At 46.4% G+C, this 19,436-nt stretch overlaps 1 protein-coding gene across 1 annotated transcript in view; it reads left to right on the top strand.

Moving 5' to 3' along the window:
• nrcama (neuronal cell adhesion molecule a) overlaps positions 1–19,436 on the top strand; it is a 233,674-nt gene that overhangs the window by 125,540 nt on the left and 88,698 nt on the right. Inside the window, 6 exon segments of the mRNA XM_067999886.1 lie at positions 940–1,136; positions 4,769–4,891; positions 5,759–5,929; positions 10,896–10,952; positions 16,773–16,884; positions 18,343–18,527. Of these exon segments, the coding sequence (XP_067855987.1) occupies positions 940–1,136; positions 4,769–4,891; positions 5,759–5,929; positions 10,896–10,952; positions 16,773–16,884; positions 18,343–18,527 (845 nt within the window).

Raw genomic sequence — 19,436 nt, 5'->3', positions numbered from 1 at the left:
TGCTCAGGCCCTCCAAACTATGGAACTCCTTACTCTCAATCAAGCTTGGTTTCACCTAACGACTGTTTCATGATTTATCTCATCCGACTGTTCTCTACCTTAGTGCCCTGCGTTATGGGTCATGGCCCTTCCCTTGGTTTCTCAATTTTGAAAAAAGCCTGGCTAACTAACTTTGCTTTAACGCATCTTGATACATGTGTGACCTGATTTTTTTGTTCTACATTTCCTGTCCCACTTTTGCAATTGATGCAGTTATTACTGGATATGTATTTTTTCCCCAAGGTAATTGATGAGTGAATTCTGGTATTTGGGTAATTTATGACAGAGCCGAATATTGAACATTGCTGTTTCTTTTCATTGGGAAAGGTCAAAATGTAAGAACTTTGGCATTTGCCTTTTGAAATATTTTGTTTATTCAATCCTTGGCATTCCAATTCAAAGTTACCCAAGATCATTTCTTTCAATTAAGGTGTCATCTCTCTGTTGTTACCTGTCTTCCTTCTAACTGCTTAATCTTACCATTAATTGAATTGGTGTCTTATGAGATACCTGTGTGGCTCCTCAGCCACATTCATGTCAGGTTCCTGCTGTGTCACGTAAGGATCAGACCCTGGAGGTTCTTGATGAGGGAGGGACGTTGGCCAGACACCAGGAGAGCTCTCTGATCCTCTTCAAATGTGGCTAAAGGGTTTTTTTTTTTGCATCTCTGCCCTTTCTCACTCCATATTGTACCGAAGCATCAACTTAGATTTTGTCCTGGAGTGGGGCTTGAACCCACAACCTTCTGGCTCAGAATGAGCCACAGCTGACATTAAAATTCTTATGTGTTCTTTTATAAGTGGCGGCACGAAACTTTGTACCGTGCGAATGACTTGTAAATTTGTTTTGATAATACTGCATTTTGATAATCTGTTTTTATTTCTTGGCCATCTTCTGTAGCTTTTCATGGACGCGCAATGGAACCCATTTTAACCTTGATAAAGACCCTCGAGTGACAATGAAACCAAACTCTGGGACTCTGCTGGTTGACATTGTGAGTGGCGGGAAGGCAGAAGCTTATGAAGGAGAGTATCAATGTACGGCAAGAAACGATCGCGGCACAGCCGTCTCCAGCAAAATTGTCATCCGGCAGTCCAGTGAGTAAATGTGTCATTCGACCGTTCCTTCAACACTATTGTCAAGTTTTTAATTTGCCTCTGAGGAACAGTAAGGAGCAGATACCAAACCAAAGATCACTGCATGCAACAGCAAACATTTTAAAGCCACCATTCATGACTCAAAACTGTCTCTGGTGTTGCTACGGCCTTCCCACATCAATGTTCCTTACCTTCTTTCAAGTCCAAAGCTGGACAGAGGATGGCATAGAGGAGGTTAGGTGGGATCATGGCTTAAGATCTAAGGTTTTATTTGCTGCTGAAAATTCACAGACAATCTTAATAACTAATGCTCACACATCATGAGGCACAGCCAGGTTAAAAAAAAATGGGCTTTTTTCTAATATAAAAGAAATAGAGTTTTGGTGCCTGAAAAAATTGGCCAATTCAAAAACTAGATGGGGCAACAACCCTTTCAGCTTATGCTCTCAAGCCCCACTCCAGGGACCTGAGCACTAAATCTAGGCTGACACTCCAGCGCAGTACTGAGGGAGTGCTGCGCTGCCGGAGGTGCCGAGTTTCGGATGAGACGATAAACCGAGGTCCCGTCTGCTCTCTCAGATGGACATAAAAGATCCCACAGCACTATTCAAAGAGGAGCAGGGGCATTCTCCCCAGTGTCCTGGCCATTATTTATCCCTCAATATCACTTAAACAGATTATCTGGTCATGTATTTCTTTGCTGTGAACAGACTCACTGCCGCGTTTCCCGACATTGCAACAGTTACTCCACTTCAAACACAAGTACTTCATTGGCTGTAAAGCGCTTTGGGATGTCCTGAGGTTGAGAAAGGCATTACATAACTGCAATTCCTTTATATTATACTGACCGGGAATGTTTGATGCTAACACTTGGTGCCCAAAATGGGGAAGTGTATCTTTCGCCAGCACTGCCATCCCTCACCTTACTAGGCACAAAATTCACAGAACATAAAAGAAGCGTAGGTAGCTTCAAGGTGTAGCTAACAGCTGCACAGACACAACCCTCCTCGTGTGCTGAAGTTTCTACGATTCTGTAGTAAGAATAAGAGAAAGGAGAAAAGGCGACATTACAGCCACTTGGACGGACGCAGATTTCCTCTGCTAACCACCTTCAATTTGTGCCATGAGGTGATGCCCTTGCAGATGTGGGGCTCGCGCCTGAAAATCTTGCGTTAGAGGATTTTCCCGGTGGTGAAAGTAGTGGCCTTTCATGGTGTAAAATCGGAGGGAGCAGGGGAGGGGTGTGGGGCCCTGAGCATACCACAGTGTCAACTGCAGGGAGCAGGGGAGGGGTGTGGGGCCCTGAGCATACCACAGTGTCAACTGCAGGGAGCAGGGGAGGGGTGTGGGGCCCTGAGCATACCACAGTGTTAACCGCAGGGAGCAGGGGAGGGGTGTGGGGCCCTGAGCATACCACAGTGTCAACCGCAGGGAGCAGGGGAGGGGTGTGGGGCCCTGAGCATACCACAGTGTCAACCTCAGGGAGCAGGGGAGGGGTGTGGGGCCCTGAGCATACCACAGTGTCAACCTCAGGGAGCAGGGGAGGGGTGTGGGGCCCTGAGCATACCACAGTGTCAACCGCAGGGAGCAGGGGAGGGGTGTGGAGTCCTGAGCATACCACAGTGTCAACCGCAGGGAGCAGGGGAGGGGTGTGGGGCCCTGAGCATACCACAGTGTCAACCTCAGGGAGCAGGGGAGGGGTGTGGGGCCCTGAGCATACCACAGTGTCAACCTCAGGGAGCAGGGGAGGGGTGTGGGGCCCTGAACATACCACAGTGTCAACCTCAGGGAGCAGGGGAGGGATGTGGGGCCCTGAGCATACCACAGTGTCAACCTCAGGGAGCAGGGGAGGGGTGTGGGGCCCTGAGCATACCACAGTGTCAACCTCAGGGAGCAGGGGAGGGATGTGGGGCCCTGAGCATACCACAGTGTCAACCTCAGGGAGCAGGGGAGGGTTTGGGGCCCTGAGCATACCACAGTGTCAACCTCAGGGAGCAGGGGAGGGGTGTGGGGCCCTGAACATACCACACTTTCAACTGAATGCCGATGAAATTCACGCGATTACAGAAATCCAGAATGAATTTCTGAGTGAGAATCGACCATTTGGAATCTTTTAAACAGACTGATATTGTAGAACCAGCATTGGGAGGCAATAATTGAACAAATACTTCACCAATTCTCAGCTTTGTTTGATAATATACAGGCATTGTGCAAATCCCTTTTAACACAATTCTGTAACCTTCCATGTGCCAATGTTCTTGTTTAAAGCCAAGGCCCCGTCTCCCCTCTCAGGTGGACGTGAAAGATCCCATCTCACTATTTGAAGAAGAGCAGGAAGTTCTCCCCGGTGTCCTGGCCAATATTTATCCCTCAACCAACATCACTAAAAAGACAGATTATCTGGTCATTCATCTCATTGTTGTTTGTGGGATTTTGCTATGTGAAAATTGGCTGCCGTGTTTCATATATTACACCAGTAACTCCGCTTCAAAAAGTACTTAATTGGCTGTAAAGCTCTTTGGGACGTCCTGAGGTCGTGAAAGACACTGTATATATGCAAGTTCTTTCTTTCTTTGATCTTGTCAGTGTATTTGTGCCACATATTTTTTAATTCTGCTTCTTTAATTATCTCATTTCTTTCTCTTTCTAACTAAAGACCTCTTTTTAATCATCAAATTCATCTTGCTGGAAGGTAACTGTGTGGCCGATGGTTAGTTATAAACTTGCATGAATTGTTTCCTATGTTTCATTCCCTGATACCTGTTTCCTTCTACGTACTTGACCCCCACAGCACCGACTACCACAGCTCTGTTGGCGCTGGGAAGGACTGCCAGCAATGGAGCTGAACGGGGAACAAAAAATGATGTTTCCTTCGATGAATCCGTTTAGTATCTTCCCCGTGACAGGCTGGTACAAAAATGTCCTGTTCTGGTGCATCATTTACTGGGCAGGGGGGTGGGTTCTGGTCCAACTCCAGAATTCTCACAGTGAAAAATCACTGTTAAAGTAAACGGCCTATAGTCCCCGGCTCTCAAAGTGTCCCTGTTTGAAGGTCCAAAGATGTTTGGATGAGGGGAGGGGAAAAGTCCCTCTATTTCACATAGAAACAGCATCATTCACTTCATATTTAAAGATTTTTTTTTCCACGTGCAATACTGCTCACATTCCAGGGCTGCCATGTTGATCTATCATTGACTTCCACTGGTGTTCCTGGAGCAGGCCTGCCATTGTACCTGTCTGTCGCAACTTTCCACGATTGAACTGATTCCACCCCCTTCTCCTCATGAATACAATGTTGCTCGCCCTTTCTGCACTTGGGGCCTTTCCTGGGGGATGTAAGCCTAGAAGCTACTGTTTTGAGGTATCGGTGGACAAACGCCTAGTCCGTGATAGTCCACTATTTTAACAGGGGCGGTTAATCTGCTTAACATAAGCAGGATAACCGTTTCTGCTACAGTGAACAGAGGAAGATAATACGAATGTGTTGAACCTTTGTTTGCTGAGACCTCCCAAAGTCGTTTCTAGACTGATGTACCAAACGTTCACCTCCCATATAATCTGCACTGGCTGTGCCTTTTTTAAGGAAAAGCTTGCAGTGTTAAAACTCTGATCTGTTCTGCCCCCATTTCCAGGGTCTCCCATGTGGGCCAAAGAGAAGATCGATCCGATTGTAGTCAAAGAGGGAGCTTCACTGGTCCTCCGCTGTGACCCTCCATCTGGCCTGCCACCGCCCATCATCTTCTGGATGGATAACTGTAAGTTCAGAGCCTAACTTTCAGGCGCGTCTTAGTAATACACAGGTAGCAGCTGACGCAGCTGGAAGAAGCAGTTGGGGTTCGACTGTTGGCCTCAGCTCCTGGGTTGGGGAGGGGATGGGGGATGGTAATCAATCAGCTCTTCATGGCTGTCCATTGTACCCTGGTGGAAAGCATGCGAGTATGGATAGGATTGGGATTCAGTTGTGTTGGCTCCTGCAGTCGAATAGCCTGCTGACATTGGCTGAAGAATACCCACTTCAATGAGTTGCCAGAGGGTCACCCCTCAGCCTACTCTTTTCTAGAGAAAAGAGCCCCAGCCTGTTCAATCTTTCCTGGTAGATATAACCTCAGTTCTGTTATCATCCTAGTAAGTCTTGTTTGCAACTTCTCCAATGACTCTATATCCTTTTTATAATATGGAGACCAGAAGTGTTCACAGTACTCCAAGTGTGGTCTAACCAAGGTTCTATGTAAGTTTAACATAACTTCTCTGCTTTTCAGAGATTAAGAGCAGTGAAGGGCTCAAAGGGTGAGTGACAGCAAGGCCCAAGTGAGGGGTTTCACAGCCGGTCTGAACCCCAGGTTTGTGCCTTAAATGTTCCAGATGTTTGGGGCATTTAACACACACATTTACAATCTACGACTAAAACAAAAACTCGGATTCTGCCCTGGCACACTGCAAGGCTACCCAGATTATCAATTTTACTTTCCAAATGGCGCAACGGCCTAGTGGGCACATGAAGAGAGACAATGATTTTACCGTTGGTGCAATAGTCTGCCTTCAGTGCCATGTTAATGCTGGTCGTGAAATCCTGTCGCTTTCTGGGTTCTCAAATCTTTATCCTTTGTGTTTTTTCTTTCTAGTGATGCAGAGGTTTACACAAAATGCACGGGTCTCGCAGGGTCTGAACGGAGATCTTTACTTCTCAAACGTGCAACCAGAAGACACCCGGGGGGACTATATCTGCTACGCCAGATTCAACCACACTCAAACTATACAACAGAAACAGCCAATCTCTGTCAAGGTGTTGACACGTGAGTATTGCCTGTCCCTTTGACCATGCGTGTTTGATATAATAAATACTTGTAAGAGCAACGATAAGATTCCCTTATGACCTAGCGCGTACATGCTCCGCCAAGGGATACAATCGCGAAGGCCCCAGGTTTCACCCTCGAGTCCATGTTCAGTTAGTCAATCTCATCTGTGGTGCGACATTTGGCCTCTGACTACGGAAGGGTTCCTGCCCTTGGTCTCTAGTGCCCCCTGCTGCAAAGTGCAGGTATGTGCGTACGTACGTGGGGCGAGGACAGCAGGGAGTCTCAGCTGAAACGTTCTCCATGCTGAAATAGCCCGCTGACGCTCACCACCTTGGCTCACACGGGAGGACTGGTCACTTGGGAGAGCCACCAGAGAGCTGTGGAATTGTATCCCAAGTAAGAACCAGTGCCTTCAGGAGATAAAGGGAGAAAATGGGGGGTGGGGGGGTGGGGAAGGAGGAACAGTTAAAAGAATAATAGGGGAGTGGGCTTGGAGATACTGATAAACGTCAGAAGCCAATACCTCAAGGTTAAGGAAGAACGTCAACTACCATCAAGTGGGGAAAGGTTTCTGGAATTCTGTATTCCAGCTATTTCACTATCTGCATGTGTAACTTGCAGCTTTCCCGATCTACCCGGGAGGATCCCAGATCTTCTGTGCTGGCTCCCAACTCCCAATGTGCCAGACAAATATCCTAAGTGTAGTCCTCTGTTGGGGCTCAGTGCAGTTGGGAGATTGACCTGCAATTCCAGGAATCAGGAGCCTGTGTAAGGGGTCCGGGATCCTTCCTGAGAATTGTCAGGTAGGCACCAGTCAGGATGCGGTGTCGCTGGGGCAAATGACTCAGTGCAATCCCGCAGGGAATCCCATGGTTTCCTAACCTTGCCGCATGTAGTGCAATTTTTGCAAAAGATGCCCCTGGAAGCAGTTAAAATGCCAATCACCACTCATTGGCTCCGCCTCATAACAGTGAGGGCGAATGCATCCCCAGAGCACGAGTGGCAAGAAGCAGAGGGAAAGAGAGAGGGTATGACCTGCACACTCGTCCCACACATACACCAGGTCCCACAGTGAGACCAGGCCAGAGAGACACTCCACCTGTCCCCATGATTATCAGTGTCTTTTACAGAAACATATGTTGTGTCCCTGGTATCATTGATATGAGCCGGTTAATCTGCCTCTGTGAAGTTCAGTAGTATTGGGATATAGAATGCATTGCTGGAGCACACCACACATAACGTGCTATATGGGTGCTATACTGGTGCATTTGTCCTTGTGATTTATTGCACTGTCAGTACGTGTGCAGTAGTTACATGGATCATATCCAGCTAAGCACATCTGCCTGTTAGGAATATCACACAATTCTTTCCTAAAATTCTCCCAGATATGGATCTATAATGGATTTGAAGTACAAAAATAAAATCTTTTACAAAGGGGAGCCTTGTGACTTCCTCATTCATACACACATGAATGCCCCTACTTTGCTCTTCTCACCAAGCTGATCTCATCATATTTGTTTTTGTGGCGCATTGCAATACCTCTAAACATTGCTTGCAAACGGATCAATCACCAGTCGGAACCTTCCTCCCAAAGCAAAATCATACCCAGTGACTCAATTTGGAAAGCACGTCAAGAGGGGTGCAATAGGTTACACACTGACCTTTCACCTCTAGTGGCTGTGTTCAAATCCAGACCAGGCCGATGGGGTGAAACTTGTCTCGCCCCTGCCTCAGCCCACCTGCTGCTGAAACCCTCATCCATGCTTTTGTTACCTCCAGGCTCAACTATTCCAATGCTCTCCTGGCCGGCCTCCCATTTTCCATCCTCCGTAAACTTGAGCTCATCCAAAACTCTGCTGCCCGTATCCTAACTCACACCAAGTCCCGTCCACCCATCACCCCTGTGCTCGCTGACTTACATTGGCCCCCAGCCCGGCAACGCCTCATTTTGAAAATTCTCATCCTTGTTTTCAAATCCCTCCGTGGCCTCGCCCCTCCCTACCTATGTAACCTCCTCCAGCCCTACAACCCTCCGAGATCTCTGCATTCCTCCAATTCTGGCCTCTTGTGCATCCCCAGTTTCCTTCATCCCTCCAATTTTGGCCGTGCCTTCAGCTGCCCAAGCCCAATGTTCAGGAATTCCTTCCCTAAACCTCTCCACCTCTACCTCTCTCTCCTTTAAGTTGATCCTTAAAACCTCCCTCTTCAACCACAATCGAGTTCCTAGTGGGCATTGGTCCAAAGCAAAAAAAACTGCACTTAATTTGGCACAACTTTGCCCTCACTCTGGGAAGTCACAAGATGGCTGTTCTGGGAAATGTCACACGGGTACAGTACAGGGATGTTCTTCCTGAGTTTGGGGTTGAGGTGTATTGTTGTGGTAGAGTAGAGGGAGCCCTGCTCTGCATGCTATACCTGACCAGGGACTTCCATTCTACCACTCTGGACTAGATTTGAACCCAGGCCTCAATATTTTTGCTTCTCACAAATTTGGAGCTTCTAGTTTTAGATGATATATTCAACATCCCTTGAACAAAAACAGCTCTTGAAATGACCCAGTAGGACTCTAGTGTACAAACGATTGACGTGTTTGTTTGATATCCCTACTTCCTGTGGAGTGGCAACCTGTTTAAATAAACTCCTTCAGGAAAATAGTGGAGAGAGTAGTTTAGGACCAACACATTAAGCGTTTGTATCATTATTCTCCTGCAGCTTATTTCAAGGCCTGAGTTTCCTGTTAAGTTAATGAACTTGACTCAGTTATTTTCAGTTGATCAATGTGTGTCCTGTGTGTGTGTGCACTGCGTGACTGTACAAGTTGTATTTTACGTCTTGCAGTGTCCCTAATATTAAAAGGAAAGAACAATACTTGTTGGTTAGTGTCCAATAAAACAGAAAGTCCTCCTGAAATTCGAACACTGGCTTATCCCAGCATTGGATTGGAAAGTCATGCAGATTAAGATTCAGTTGTTAGATTATTGCACTGAGCTGAAAACCACCCCCCAAAAAAAATCAAAGATCTTCCAGGAATATAGGAACAGGATGGAGTAGGCCATTCAGCCCCTCGAGCCTTTTCGATCATTCAATGAGATCTGTAACCTAACTCCATCCACCCGCCTTGGCTCCATATCCCTTAATACCCTTGGCTAGCAAAAATCTATCGATCTCAGATTTACAATTATTAATTGAGCTAGCACCTACTGCTAGAGTTCCACATTTCTACAACCCTTTGCGTGAATAAGTGTTTCCGAACTTGTCCTCTGAATGGCCTGGCTCTGACTTTAATGTTGTGTCCCTTTGTCCTAAGCTCCCCCACCAGCGGAAAAAGTTTCTCTCTATCTACCCTATCAATTCCTTTCAAAATCCTAAAAACCTCAATCAAATCACCCCTTAACATTCTATATTCCAGAGAATTCAAGCCTAGTTTATGAAATCTCACCTTATAATCTAACCCTTGAAGCCCTGGTAACATTCTGGTGAATCTGTGCTGCACTCCTTCCAAGGCCAATATACCTTTTCTAAGGTGCGGTGCCCAGAACTGTACACAGTACTCCAGATGTGGTCTAACCAGGGCTTTGTATTTCTATAGCAAAACTTCTTCCCTTTACATTCTAGCCCTCCAGTTGTGAGGGCTAACATTCCATTAGTCGTTTTGATTTTTTTTGTACCTGACTGCTACATTTTAGTGATCTGTGTAAATGGACCCCTAAATCTCTTTGGACCTCCACTGTTCTTAGGTTTTCACCATTTAAAAAATTCCCTGATCAATCCTTGGCCCAAAATGGATGACCTCACACTTACCTGCTTTGAAATCCATCTGCCACAGTTTTGCCCGCTCACTTAATCTATCAATGTCTCTCCATAATTTTATGCCCCCGTCTACACTACTTACTACGCCACCAATCTTTGTGTCGTCAGCAAACTTGGATATATGGCTGTCTCTTGTGTTATCGAACTCATTAATAAATATAGTGAATAGTTGAGGCCCCAGCACTGATCCTTGTGGGACACCACTAGTCACTTCTTTCCAATTCCAGTACATACCCATTATCCCTACTCTCTCTCTCTTTTACCGCTTATTATTGACCTGATTACTCCTCATCAGGTCAATAATTTGGCCTCAATTCCACGAGCTTCAACTTTAGCTAACAGTCTCTTGTGTGGAATCTTATCGAATAACTTCTGGAAGTCCATATTAACTGCATCCATAGACATTCCCCTGTCTACTACTTTAGTTACTTCCCCAAAAACATTCAATTAGGTCCCTCGTTTAACTGTCAGAATAATTGCAAAATCAAATTTCTGAATAGCTCTTTTCTTTCCATTTGCTGATCTGAGCGACCGTGAGATAGAGCACAAAGTCCAATAGACCCAGCTCTGAGTTCTTTCAAAACCCTACTCGGGACTAAAAGGGTTGAATTATGAGGACAGGTTGCATAGACTAGGCTTGTGTTCCCTTGAATACAGAAGATTAATGGGTGATCTAATTGAGGTGTTTAAGATGATTAAAGGAGTTGATAGGATTGATAGAGAGAAATTATTTCCTCTGGTGGGGGAGTCCAGAACAAGGGGGCATAACCTTAGGCCGTCAGGGGTGATGTCAGGAAGCACTTCTTCATGCAAAGGGTAGTGGAAATCTGGAACTCTCTTCCCTAAAAATCTGTTGAAACTGGGGGTCGATTGAGAATTTCAAAACTGAGATTGGTAGATTTTTGTTAGGTAAGGGTATCAAGAGTTACAGAACCAAGCCGGGTGGATGGAGTTAAGATACAGATCAGCCATGATCTAACTGAATGTTGGAACAGGCTCGAGGGGCTGAATGGCCTACTCCTGTTCCTATGAACTGTCTTAAATTTGGTTTGCCTTTCTCTTTTCTTCGACCACGTCAAACCCTTCTCCTTCAGCTCTTCCTTGCTCTTGCCCACTTCTCCTCCGCATGTTTATACGCATCTGTTTGTTTCAGTGGACGCAATCAATGAGACTTACGCAGTTTACTCGAATGATACTGAACTATACGGTGGTGAGTTACGTTGTCCCCTAGTGTTCGTGTTTTAACACCAGTAGACTTTGTCGTCTGACCGTAACCATTTCCACCTCTCCAATCCCAGTCAAAGGTCCCCACTGTTACTAAAATCAGTCTCGTTACTCCTCATACATGTGCAGCATGCGCGTAACTTGATGATAATCCAGGCAATAAGTTAGGTGCTGGTTGTTGGGCTAACACGATAACACCTCTAAATGTCGTGTCCCTCCACACACTAACAGAGAATGTCTAACCTCCGTGCGGGCCGCCCGCACGATGCATGCTTTCTATTCGGGAGGTTCGTCGCAGCGGCTGAGAGAAAGCCACCATTGGTCGCAGACATCCGCCATGTTCTCACAACGGCGGGACATTTGGAGCAGGGCGCCGGAGGACATTTTGAAAGGCTCTCCTGCGCCAAAGCCTCGTTCCCTTTCTGAAGCCGTGCGGGATTAGCGACACCCTGTCCAGTTAGTCGCCAGTTAAATCTGGAATCCGAACGGTTCCTCTTCAAATTGGTTGTGAGGGGAAACCATCCAAGGCAGGTAACGCTGTGAATTCCCTGCGACTGACATTGTTTGTAGCCAATCAATAATCGACCCTCTCAAAAGATACTTTACTCTTTATGTGGGTGTGTCAAGGGGGAGGGTGGGGTCCCACCATGTAACTGAGCTTCACGGACTGGAAGCTCTCGGGTACAATTGCTGCTCTGTACTGTGCTGATCTCAGGCCTGGGATACCTCAGTTAGCCTCAGTGCCCCCCTCCCCCTCACTCCTTGGGGCCAGATAGGCGATAAAAAATTACTGAGGGCTCCCACTCCCGATGGCTGTCCCCTGACCGATGCTCCAGAAAGGCATCTGTGAGAACGGGATCGGGGTCATTGCCGATGGCCTCTGCAGTCAAATAGCCTGCCAATGATCATGGTCTGGGCTCGTACACAAGGAATTAGCACCTGGTCAAGATACTGGAGGCAAACGCACCGAGTGTCAGCACCTTCGGGAGAGGAGAGGGAAGTACCATGGGAGAGAAACAGCAAACCCTTTCCCTGCCCGTACTGATATTAAATATTGGTATTAAATCTATATTTTATGTATATAATATAGTACATTCTATATGCAAAAAATCAGCATCCACATTAAGTGTTACAAAGGGGCATGAGGTCCCATCTAATGGTATTCTGTCATTTGTTGCTAAATTTCCAAAACCTCCCACTGGTGGCTTGATTTCAGAACGAACATTCTTGCTGAACGTCTTAAGAACGACTCAATTGTGCAAGTTAACGTTTTACTTTTGGCACCATGCACACAGGGCGTGGGCCCCGCAAGGCCCGGCTTTTTCCTAAGTCACATGATCGGGAAAGTAGTGCCCCCTCCGATCCTGCGCTCCCAGTGGGGAGCCGCCCTCCGAGGGAGCTCGGGTCGAAGCAGCAGCAGCAGCAGTGCACTGTCGTACTCCTGTCTCCGACGCACTCTCACGGGGCCGAGTGGATTCACCCTTCTAGCTCAAAAGGGATACAGGTTGCTGAGCAAACCGTTTCTACCCCACAGCCCGCAAGATCAAGCTGTCACTTTCTGCTTGGTCTGATTTGTTTAAAAATTCTAATTATTGCCAATTTATATTGCTGCCAAATGTATACAGAAAATGCTGGAAACACTCAGCAGGTCAGGCAGCATCTGTGGAGAGAGAAACAGAGTTAACGTTTCAGGCCGATGACCTTTCATCAGTACATTGATGCGGATTGTTTGCGCGCTATCTTTCGGCAGTGTAAAGGGTAATGTCATTATCGTGTCGCAGAAAGCTCAAGTGACAAATCCCCAGGACCAGATGGTTTCCATCCCAGGGTTTTAAAGGAAGTAGGTGAGCACATTGCAGATGCCCTAACTATAATCTTTCAAAGTTCTCTAGATTCAGGAACTGTCCCTCTCGATTGGAAAATTGCACATGTCACTCAGCTTTTTAAGAAAGGAGAGAGAGGGAAACCAGGGAATTATAGACCAGTTAGCTTAACATCTGTTGTGGGGAAAATGCTGGAGTCCATAATTAAGGATAGGGTGACTGAACACCTCGAGAATTTTCAGTTAATCAGAGAGAGCCAGCATGGATTTGTGAAAGGTAGGTCGTGCCTGACAAACCTGATTGAATTTTTTGAAGAGGTGACTAATGTAGTGGACAGGGGAATGTCAATGGATGTTATTTATATGGATTTCCAGAAGGCATTTGATAAGGTCCCACATAACAGACTGTTAGCCAAGATAGAAGCCCATGGAATCGACGGAAAAGTACGGACTTGGTTGGGAAGTTGGCTGAGCGAAAGGCGACAGAGAGTAGGGATAATGGGTAGGTACTCACATTGGCAGGATGTGACTAGTGGAGTCCCGCAGGGATCTGTCTTGGGGCCTCAATTATTCACAATATTTATTAACGACTTAGATGCAGGCATAGAAAGTCTCACACCTAAGTTTGCCGAAGACACAAAGATTGGTGATATTGTAAGCAGAGTGGATAAAAACATAAAATTACAAAGCGATATTGATAGATTAGGTAAATGGGCAAAACTGTGGCAAATGGAAATCAATGTAGACAAATGTGAGGTCATCCACTTTGTATCAAAAAAGGATAGAACAGGGTACTTTCTAAATGGTAAAAAGTTAAAAACAGTGGATGTCCAAAGGGACCTAGGGTTTCAGGTACATAGATCATTGAAGTGTCATGAACAGATGCAGGAAATTATCAATAAGGCTAATGGAATGCTGGCCTTAATATCGAGAGGACTGGAGTACAAGGGGGCAGAAGTTATGCTGCAGCCAAACAAAACCCTGGTTAGACTGTACCTGGAGTACTGTGAGCAGTTCTGGGCACCGTACCTTCGGAAGGACATATTGGCCTTGGAGGGAGTGCAGCGTAGGTTTACTAGAATGATACCCGGACTTCAAGGGTTAAGTTACGAGGAGAGATTACACAAATTGGGGTTGTATTCTCTGGAGTTTAGAAGGTTAAGGGGTGATCTGATCGAAGTTTATAAAATATTAAGGGGAATGGATAGGGTGGAGAGAGAGAAACTATTTCCGCTGGTTGGGGATTCTAGGAGTAGGGGGCACAGTCTAAAAATTAGAGCCAGACCTTTCAGGAGTGAGATTAGAAAACATTTCTCCACCACAAAGGGTGGCGGAAGTTTGGAACTCTCTTCCACAAACGGCAATTGATACGAGCTCAGTTGCTAAATTTAAATGTGAGATAGATATCTTTTTGGCAACCAAAGGTATTAAGGGATATGGGCCAAAGGCAGGTATATGGAGTTAGATCACAGATCAGCCATGATCTTATAAAATGGCGGAGCAGGCACGAGGGGCTGAATGGCCTACTCCTGTTCCTATGTTCCTATGACCTCGGTGCAGGTTTCGAGTGGCGGCACTCTCAGCTCGAAGCCTCATTCGAGGCGAGCGCCAATCGGCCAAGCGGGGCGAGCCCGGGCAGCCCGTTTTTCTGGACTTTGATTGGGGCATGGAAAATTGGGGAGCGCTGTGAATTGGGCGTGCCGACCTCCGGCCCATGCTCCTGGTGACCGAGGCTTTGCTCCAGGAAGCTTGACTCTTGATCTTTTGCCCCGTCACTTCACTGAAGGTAATGCTGAGATTCAGCGGTCGAACAGCAAGCTATTCTGCCTTCTCACTGCACGCACGTCAAACAATACCGGAAGGTAAGATGCTATCTAAAAGGACTCCGGTTTGCACAAGTCTGACTGTGTCTCGCTGTGCCCCTCATACAGTCTCCAATTACTTGTCTGCTTGCCAAGAAACTCGATTTAAAAAACCTTTTTGCCTCACTGGAGAGGGGGCGGAATTAAAATCTCACTTTGAGTTCTCGTTCATCTCTAGTTAAAATGGAGAAGAGGGTTCAAGGCCAATGGACAGGATTGCTGTGGGAAGGGAGACTAGTTAACTGTGAGGACGTGAGTGTGCGCTGATGATTTTGCTCAGAGCTGGTAAAGCAATCAAAGCAGAAAAGAGAAGGGCTGAGTCGGGAGGCCAGCAAAGGCGGACACCTTCCTGTGCATTGACTCCAGTCCCGCCTGCTCTAATGTGAGGCTGCAATTGGCAGCGTGACTATTAGATAATTATAGTAAAGTGAACCCTTGCGTGTATTTGGAGCTGTTTTCTAGACAGTTGAAATTTAATACATCTTGAAACGCACGCCCAATATCTGAAAAAATAAGGCTTTTGAAAAATGAAATATTGATTGCCAAGTGGATAAACTACAGCTCCTGGCATCGTCCAGTCAGGGTGCACCTCAAGGGTAATTTTTGTTTTTTAAGGACAAGTTCAGCACGACCAGGATATATTTGGTGGGATCCTGGCCATTTAGAACAGTGTTAGGTTCCCTCAGTCCATGTGTTGCCTCTGCACCTGAATCAGGGGCAAACACTTGGAATCTGAGCTCCAGTCAAGCCGTTCTTTTTAACAGTTTTTCAACAAGTATGCTAACGATTTTTCAAAAAAAAATTAGGAGCCAGCAAAGGTGGTAGTTAGAAGCATTGACTCTTACAGCACAGGAGGAGGCCATTCAGCCCATCGTGCCTGTGCCGGCTCTTTGAAAGAGCTTATCCAATTCGTCCCATTGCCTTTCCTCATGTTTCTTTTTTAACTATATGTCCAATTCCCTTTTGAACTGAAAGCCTTAACACCACAGTGATATAAACTGTCTGGAGTTTGTCCAGAGGTTAGAATACTCTGGCCGGGAGGAAGTGTGAGAATCAGAATTTTTTTTAAAACATACTTAGGAATTTTGATCTGCGATTTTGCGTTTTTTTATCTGGGACATCTGGAGTCTATGAACAACATGGCAGTGTAATTAAACTAAATTGTAAGCAAACTGTCATTGCCAAGGCATCCAAGCTGAAAGGAATATGTTTTTTCCAATTAAACAATTCCAGTCCAACAATTCAGACTTTTAAAACAGTTTTGGAATACTTCCCAGGGTCTGAACTGGATAATTAGAATCAAACCGTCAATCTGCAAGGTGTAAATTATTGAAAGCTTCGACCAGGCATTCTTGAGAGACGAAAAGGGGTCCTTTTTTCACTCCTATCTTCCTGTCTCCGTTCATTTCAGTGCGATTAACTGCCGCTGATGTTACAAAACTGAGAACAGGTAGGGGGAAAAAATCAAATTGATTTGGCACACGAGATTAAAAACCTTGATCCCTTTTGTGACCACCTTTAAGCACCAGTATTCTAACCTTAAATCATCTAGGGTCGCCAACTCTGATTGGACATATTCCGGGAGATTTCGTCACATGACCTCCTCCTGTTTCCACCCCCCCCCTCCCGCTCCCGCCATTGGTCGCCCGACACGTCCGCCCTCTCAGTGCACCACCTTCCCACGGCCAATCGGAAAGCGAACAGACTCTTCGTTACCCGATTGGATGATTCTTGACTGTCAATCAAACAGTCTTTCCCCTCCTCCATCTCCAATATTTTAATAACTAATAAACTAAAGCGTTCAAAAAAAGTGAAAAAACGCACAATTTATCTAATGACCCTCAGGTTTTTCTCCTGGGTTTGCTCGCAGCAGTGTCCAGGAGATTAATCTTTAATTCCTGGAGACTCCAGGACGATCCTGGAGGGTTGGCAACCCTAAATGCACCCCATCCTTCATGGACACCCTCCTCTCTAATTATTACTAATACCATAGTTTAATGCTTTCTCAAGCACTTTGCAGATCATTCCGTCTGCAGTTAACCTTTGATTTCCATTCTGAGTGCTCATCATTATCTGTGCAATTTGGCTCTATTGCTCACTTCAATGGTTTGAATTCTTACAGACAGCCCACCGGAAGAGAGAAGGCCCAAAATCCTGAGTCCCAAAGGAGCCAGCAGCATTCAGACCGCACTGAGAGGACAAGTCCTGTATTTGGAGTGCATCGCGGAAGGCTTGTAAGTTGTCCTGCCTCTTTCTCAGGTGATTTGTCGTCTATATGTCGGAGGTGCCGTCTTTCGGATGAGATGTTAAGCTGAGGCCCCGTCTGCCCTCTCAGGTGGACATAAAAGGTCCCATGGCACTATTTGAAGAGCAGGTGAGTTCCCCCTGCCCCAACCCGCCCCCCCCCCCACCCGGTGTCCTGGCCAACATTTATCCCTCAATCAACATCACTGAAAAAACAGATTATCTGGTCGTTATCTCATTGCTGTTTGGGGGCCCTTGCTGTGCGCAAATTGGCTGCTGCATTTTCTACATTACAACAGTGACTACACTTCATTGGCTGTAAAGCGCTTTGGGACGTCCTGAAAGGTGCTATAAAAATGGAATTCTTTCTCTACGTAGTGTAGATTTTACGAATTGGCACTCCCAAAGCTTCGGGCCACGGGAGCACAAATTAGGAGCTTGGACGTGGAGGGGGAACGGTCAGTGCGCAATTTCCCATCCGTTGGAACTGAAGGCCTGAAAATTATGGGGAAGGGGAGGGGGGAGAGTGTACGGGGGATGTGCAAGTGTCCATGCCCAAGCTTCCTGTCGCGTGAAGCTTGTGTTAGGAACGTTAATTCATAAAGCCCACTTCATAAATTTAGATAACTGATTTGGGGCCCTACAGCTGCCACTCAGCGCCCCTGGACTAGGGAGTGGAGATAATGTCCAGGATTCCCGTCCTTGATCACTACTCAGTGGCCACTGCTGCTTGTGGATAATGGGAACTGTATCGTGTTTGGCTGTGATTCCTCCCCTCACCCCAACACTCACTGTCTAGACTCACTTAGGAAGAATGGTCATTTGGGGGAGTTACCAAAGGGTTGCTGGGGTCCATGGAACCGTAGCCCAGCCCAACCCAGCTTAAACCAGCGTCTGCAGGAGACGAGCAAGTTAGGACAAGAACACTAGAAAAAGAAAGAATGAACTTGCATTCCTATTGTGCCTTTCACAACCTCAGGACATCCCAAAAGTACTTCAGCCAATGAAGTACTTTTGAAGTGCAGTCGCTGTTGGGAATGAAGGGAAATGTGACAGCCAAAAATGTGTACAGCAAGATCCCACAACAGCAATGACATAATGACCAGATGAACAGTTTCTTTTAGTGATGTTGGATGAGGGATTGGCCAGGACACCGGGAAGAACTGCCCTGCTCTTCTTCAAAATAGTGCCATGGGAACTTTTACATCCACCTGAGAGGGCAGACGGGGCCTCGGTTTAACTTTTCAAACGAAAGACAGCACCTTCGATAGTGCAGCACTCCCCCAGTACTGCGCTGAAAAGTACAGAAAACTCAAGTCACACTCTCGCAAAGAACCTGTTGAAAAGCATTTTTTTCTTTGAGTAGATGTAAGTATTTTTGAATAAACCCATGCACTGAAGTCCTGACGACTGACATTTTCACGAGAAGCTCGGACGTTCTGTTCCAGGCCCACACCAGGGATCCGTTGGACTAAAGAAGGGGGAGAACTGCCTAGCCACAGGGCCTTTGAGATCAATTTTAAGAAGACCCTGAAAATCATTGATGTCTCAGAGGCGGATGCCGGGAAATACCGATGCACAGCCAAGAATCATTTGGGCACCAGTACGCACGTTATTTCAGTCACAGTCAAAGGTATGGTACCACTTTCACAGCGATAAGCTCCTTTGACACACACAAGAGCGTGCACTCTGTACCGGAGAAAGAGAGGAACTTTAAACATTATAAAGTGTCAGACAGATAGACTTGTGTTTATACACTGTGTACTACCCTATCTTAAAGCACTTCAATACAGTGAAGTGCAGCGATTGTTAAGTAGGCAAATGCAGCCACCATTTTACACATGAGATGAGATGACTGACCGGCTAACCTGTTGATGCTGATGTTGGCCTAGGAGGTCTCCCTGAACAGTGCCATGGGATCCTTAACATCCACCTGAAATGCAGCATTACTGAAGACACCAAGGCCTCGGTGTTCCAATTGGGGTGTGTCTGTGGCGCGGAGGGAATTCCCAACTCTTTCTTTTTTTGGCTTTGGGGTAATTAGCAAATCGGGGGTAGGGTGGGTTCCCGGGCCTAAAAGAGGGTGCAATTATGACGTTGGAGGTTTGGGGAGGGGTGTCCAGTGACTCCGAGCTGCCAGAGATACAGGACGATTTTTTGATAGGGTCCTATGTAAGGTCGTACTCTCTGAGCGATTGTACAGGCCTTGGCTGCAAGTAGAATGTTCCCTCCCTCTTCCCCTGACTGTAGAACACGGGAATGTGGCCTGAGCCAGATAAAGCAGCCAATGTGTCCAGAGTTCAAACAGGGCAAATGGTGGGCAACACTCCCTTATTTTCATATTGTTGGATATACGGGTTCAACTGAGGCCAGACACATTCTGGACCGACTGGACCAGTCCCTAGGAAACTGATTGGGAATGTGGTTTAGCGTATCCCTGAGCAATTTTCTGGCCCCATCTGTCCAAAAACAGGTGGCGGACGAAAAATCTAGGCTCGTACCTCCGACAATGCAACACTCCCTCAGTATAGCATTGAAGAGT

The sequence above is a fragment of the Heptranchias perlo genome, chromosome 18 (assembly GCF_035084215.1).
Source record: "Heptranchias perlo isolate sHepPer1 chromosome 18, sHepPer1.hap1, whole genome shotgun sequence".
NCBI lineage: Eukaryota > Metazoa > Chordata > Chondrichthyes > Hexanchiformes > Hexanchidae > Heptranchias > Heptranchias perlo.
The sequence above is the reverse complement of the archived record's forward strand: the minus strand, read 5'-3'. Positions and strand labels throughout refer to the sequence as shown.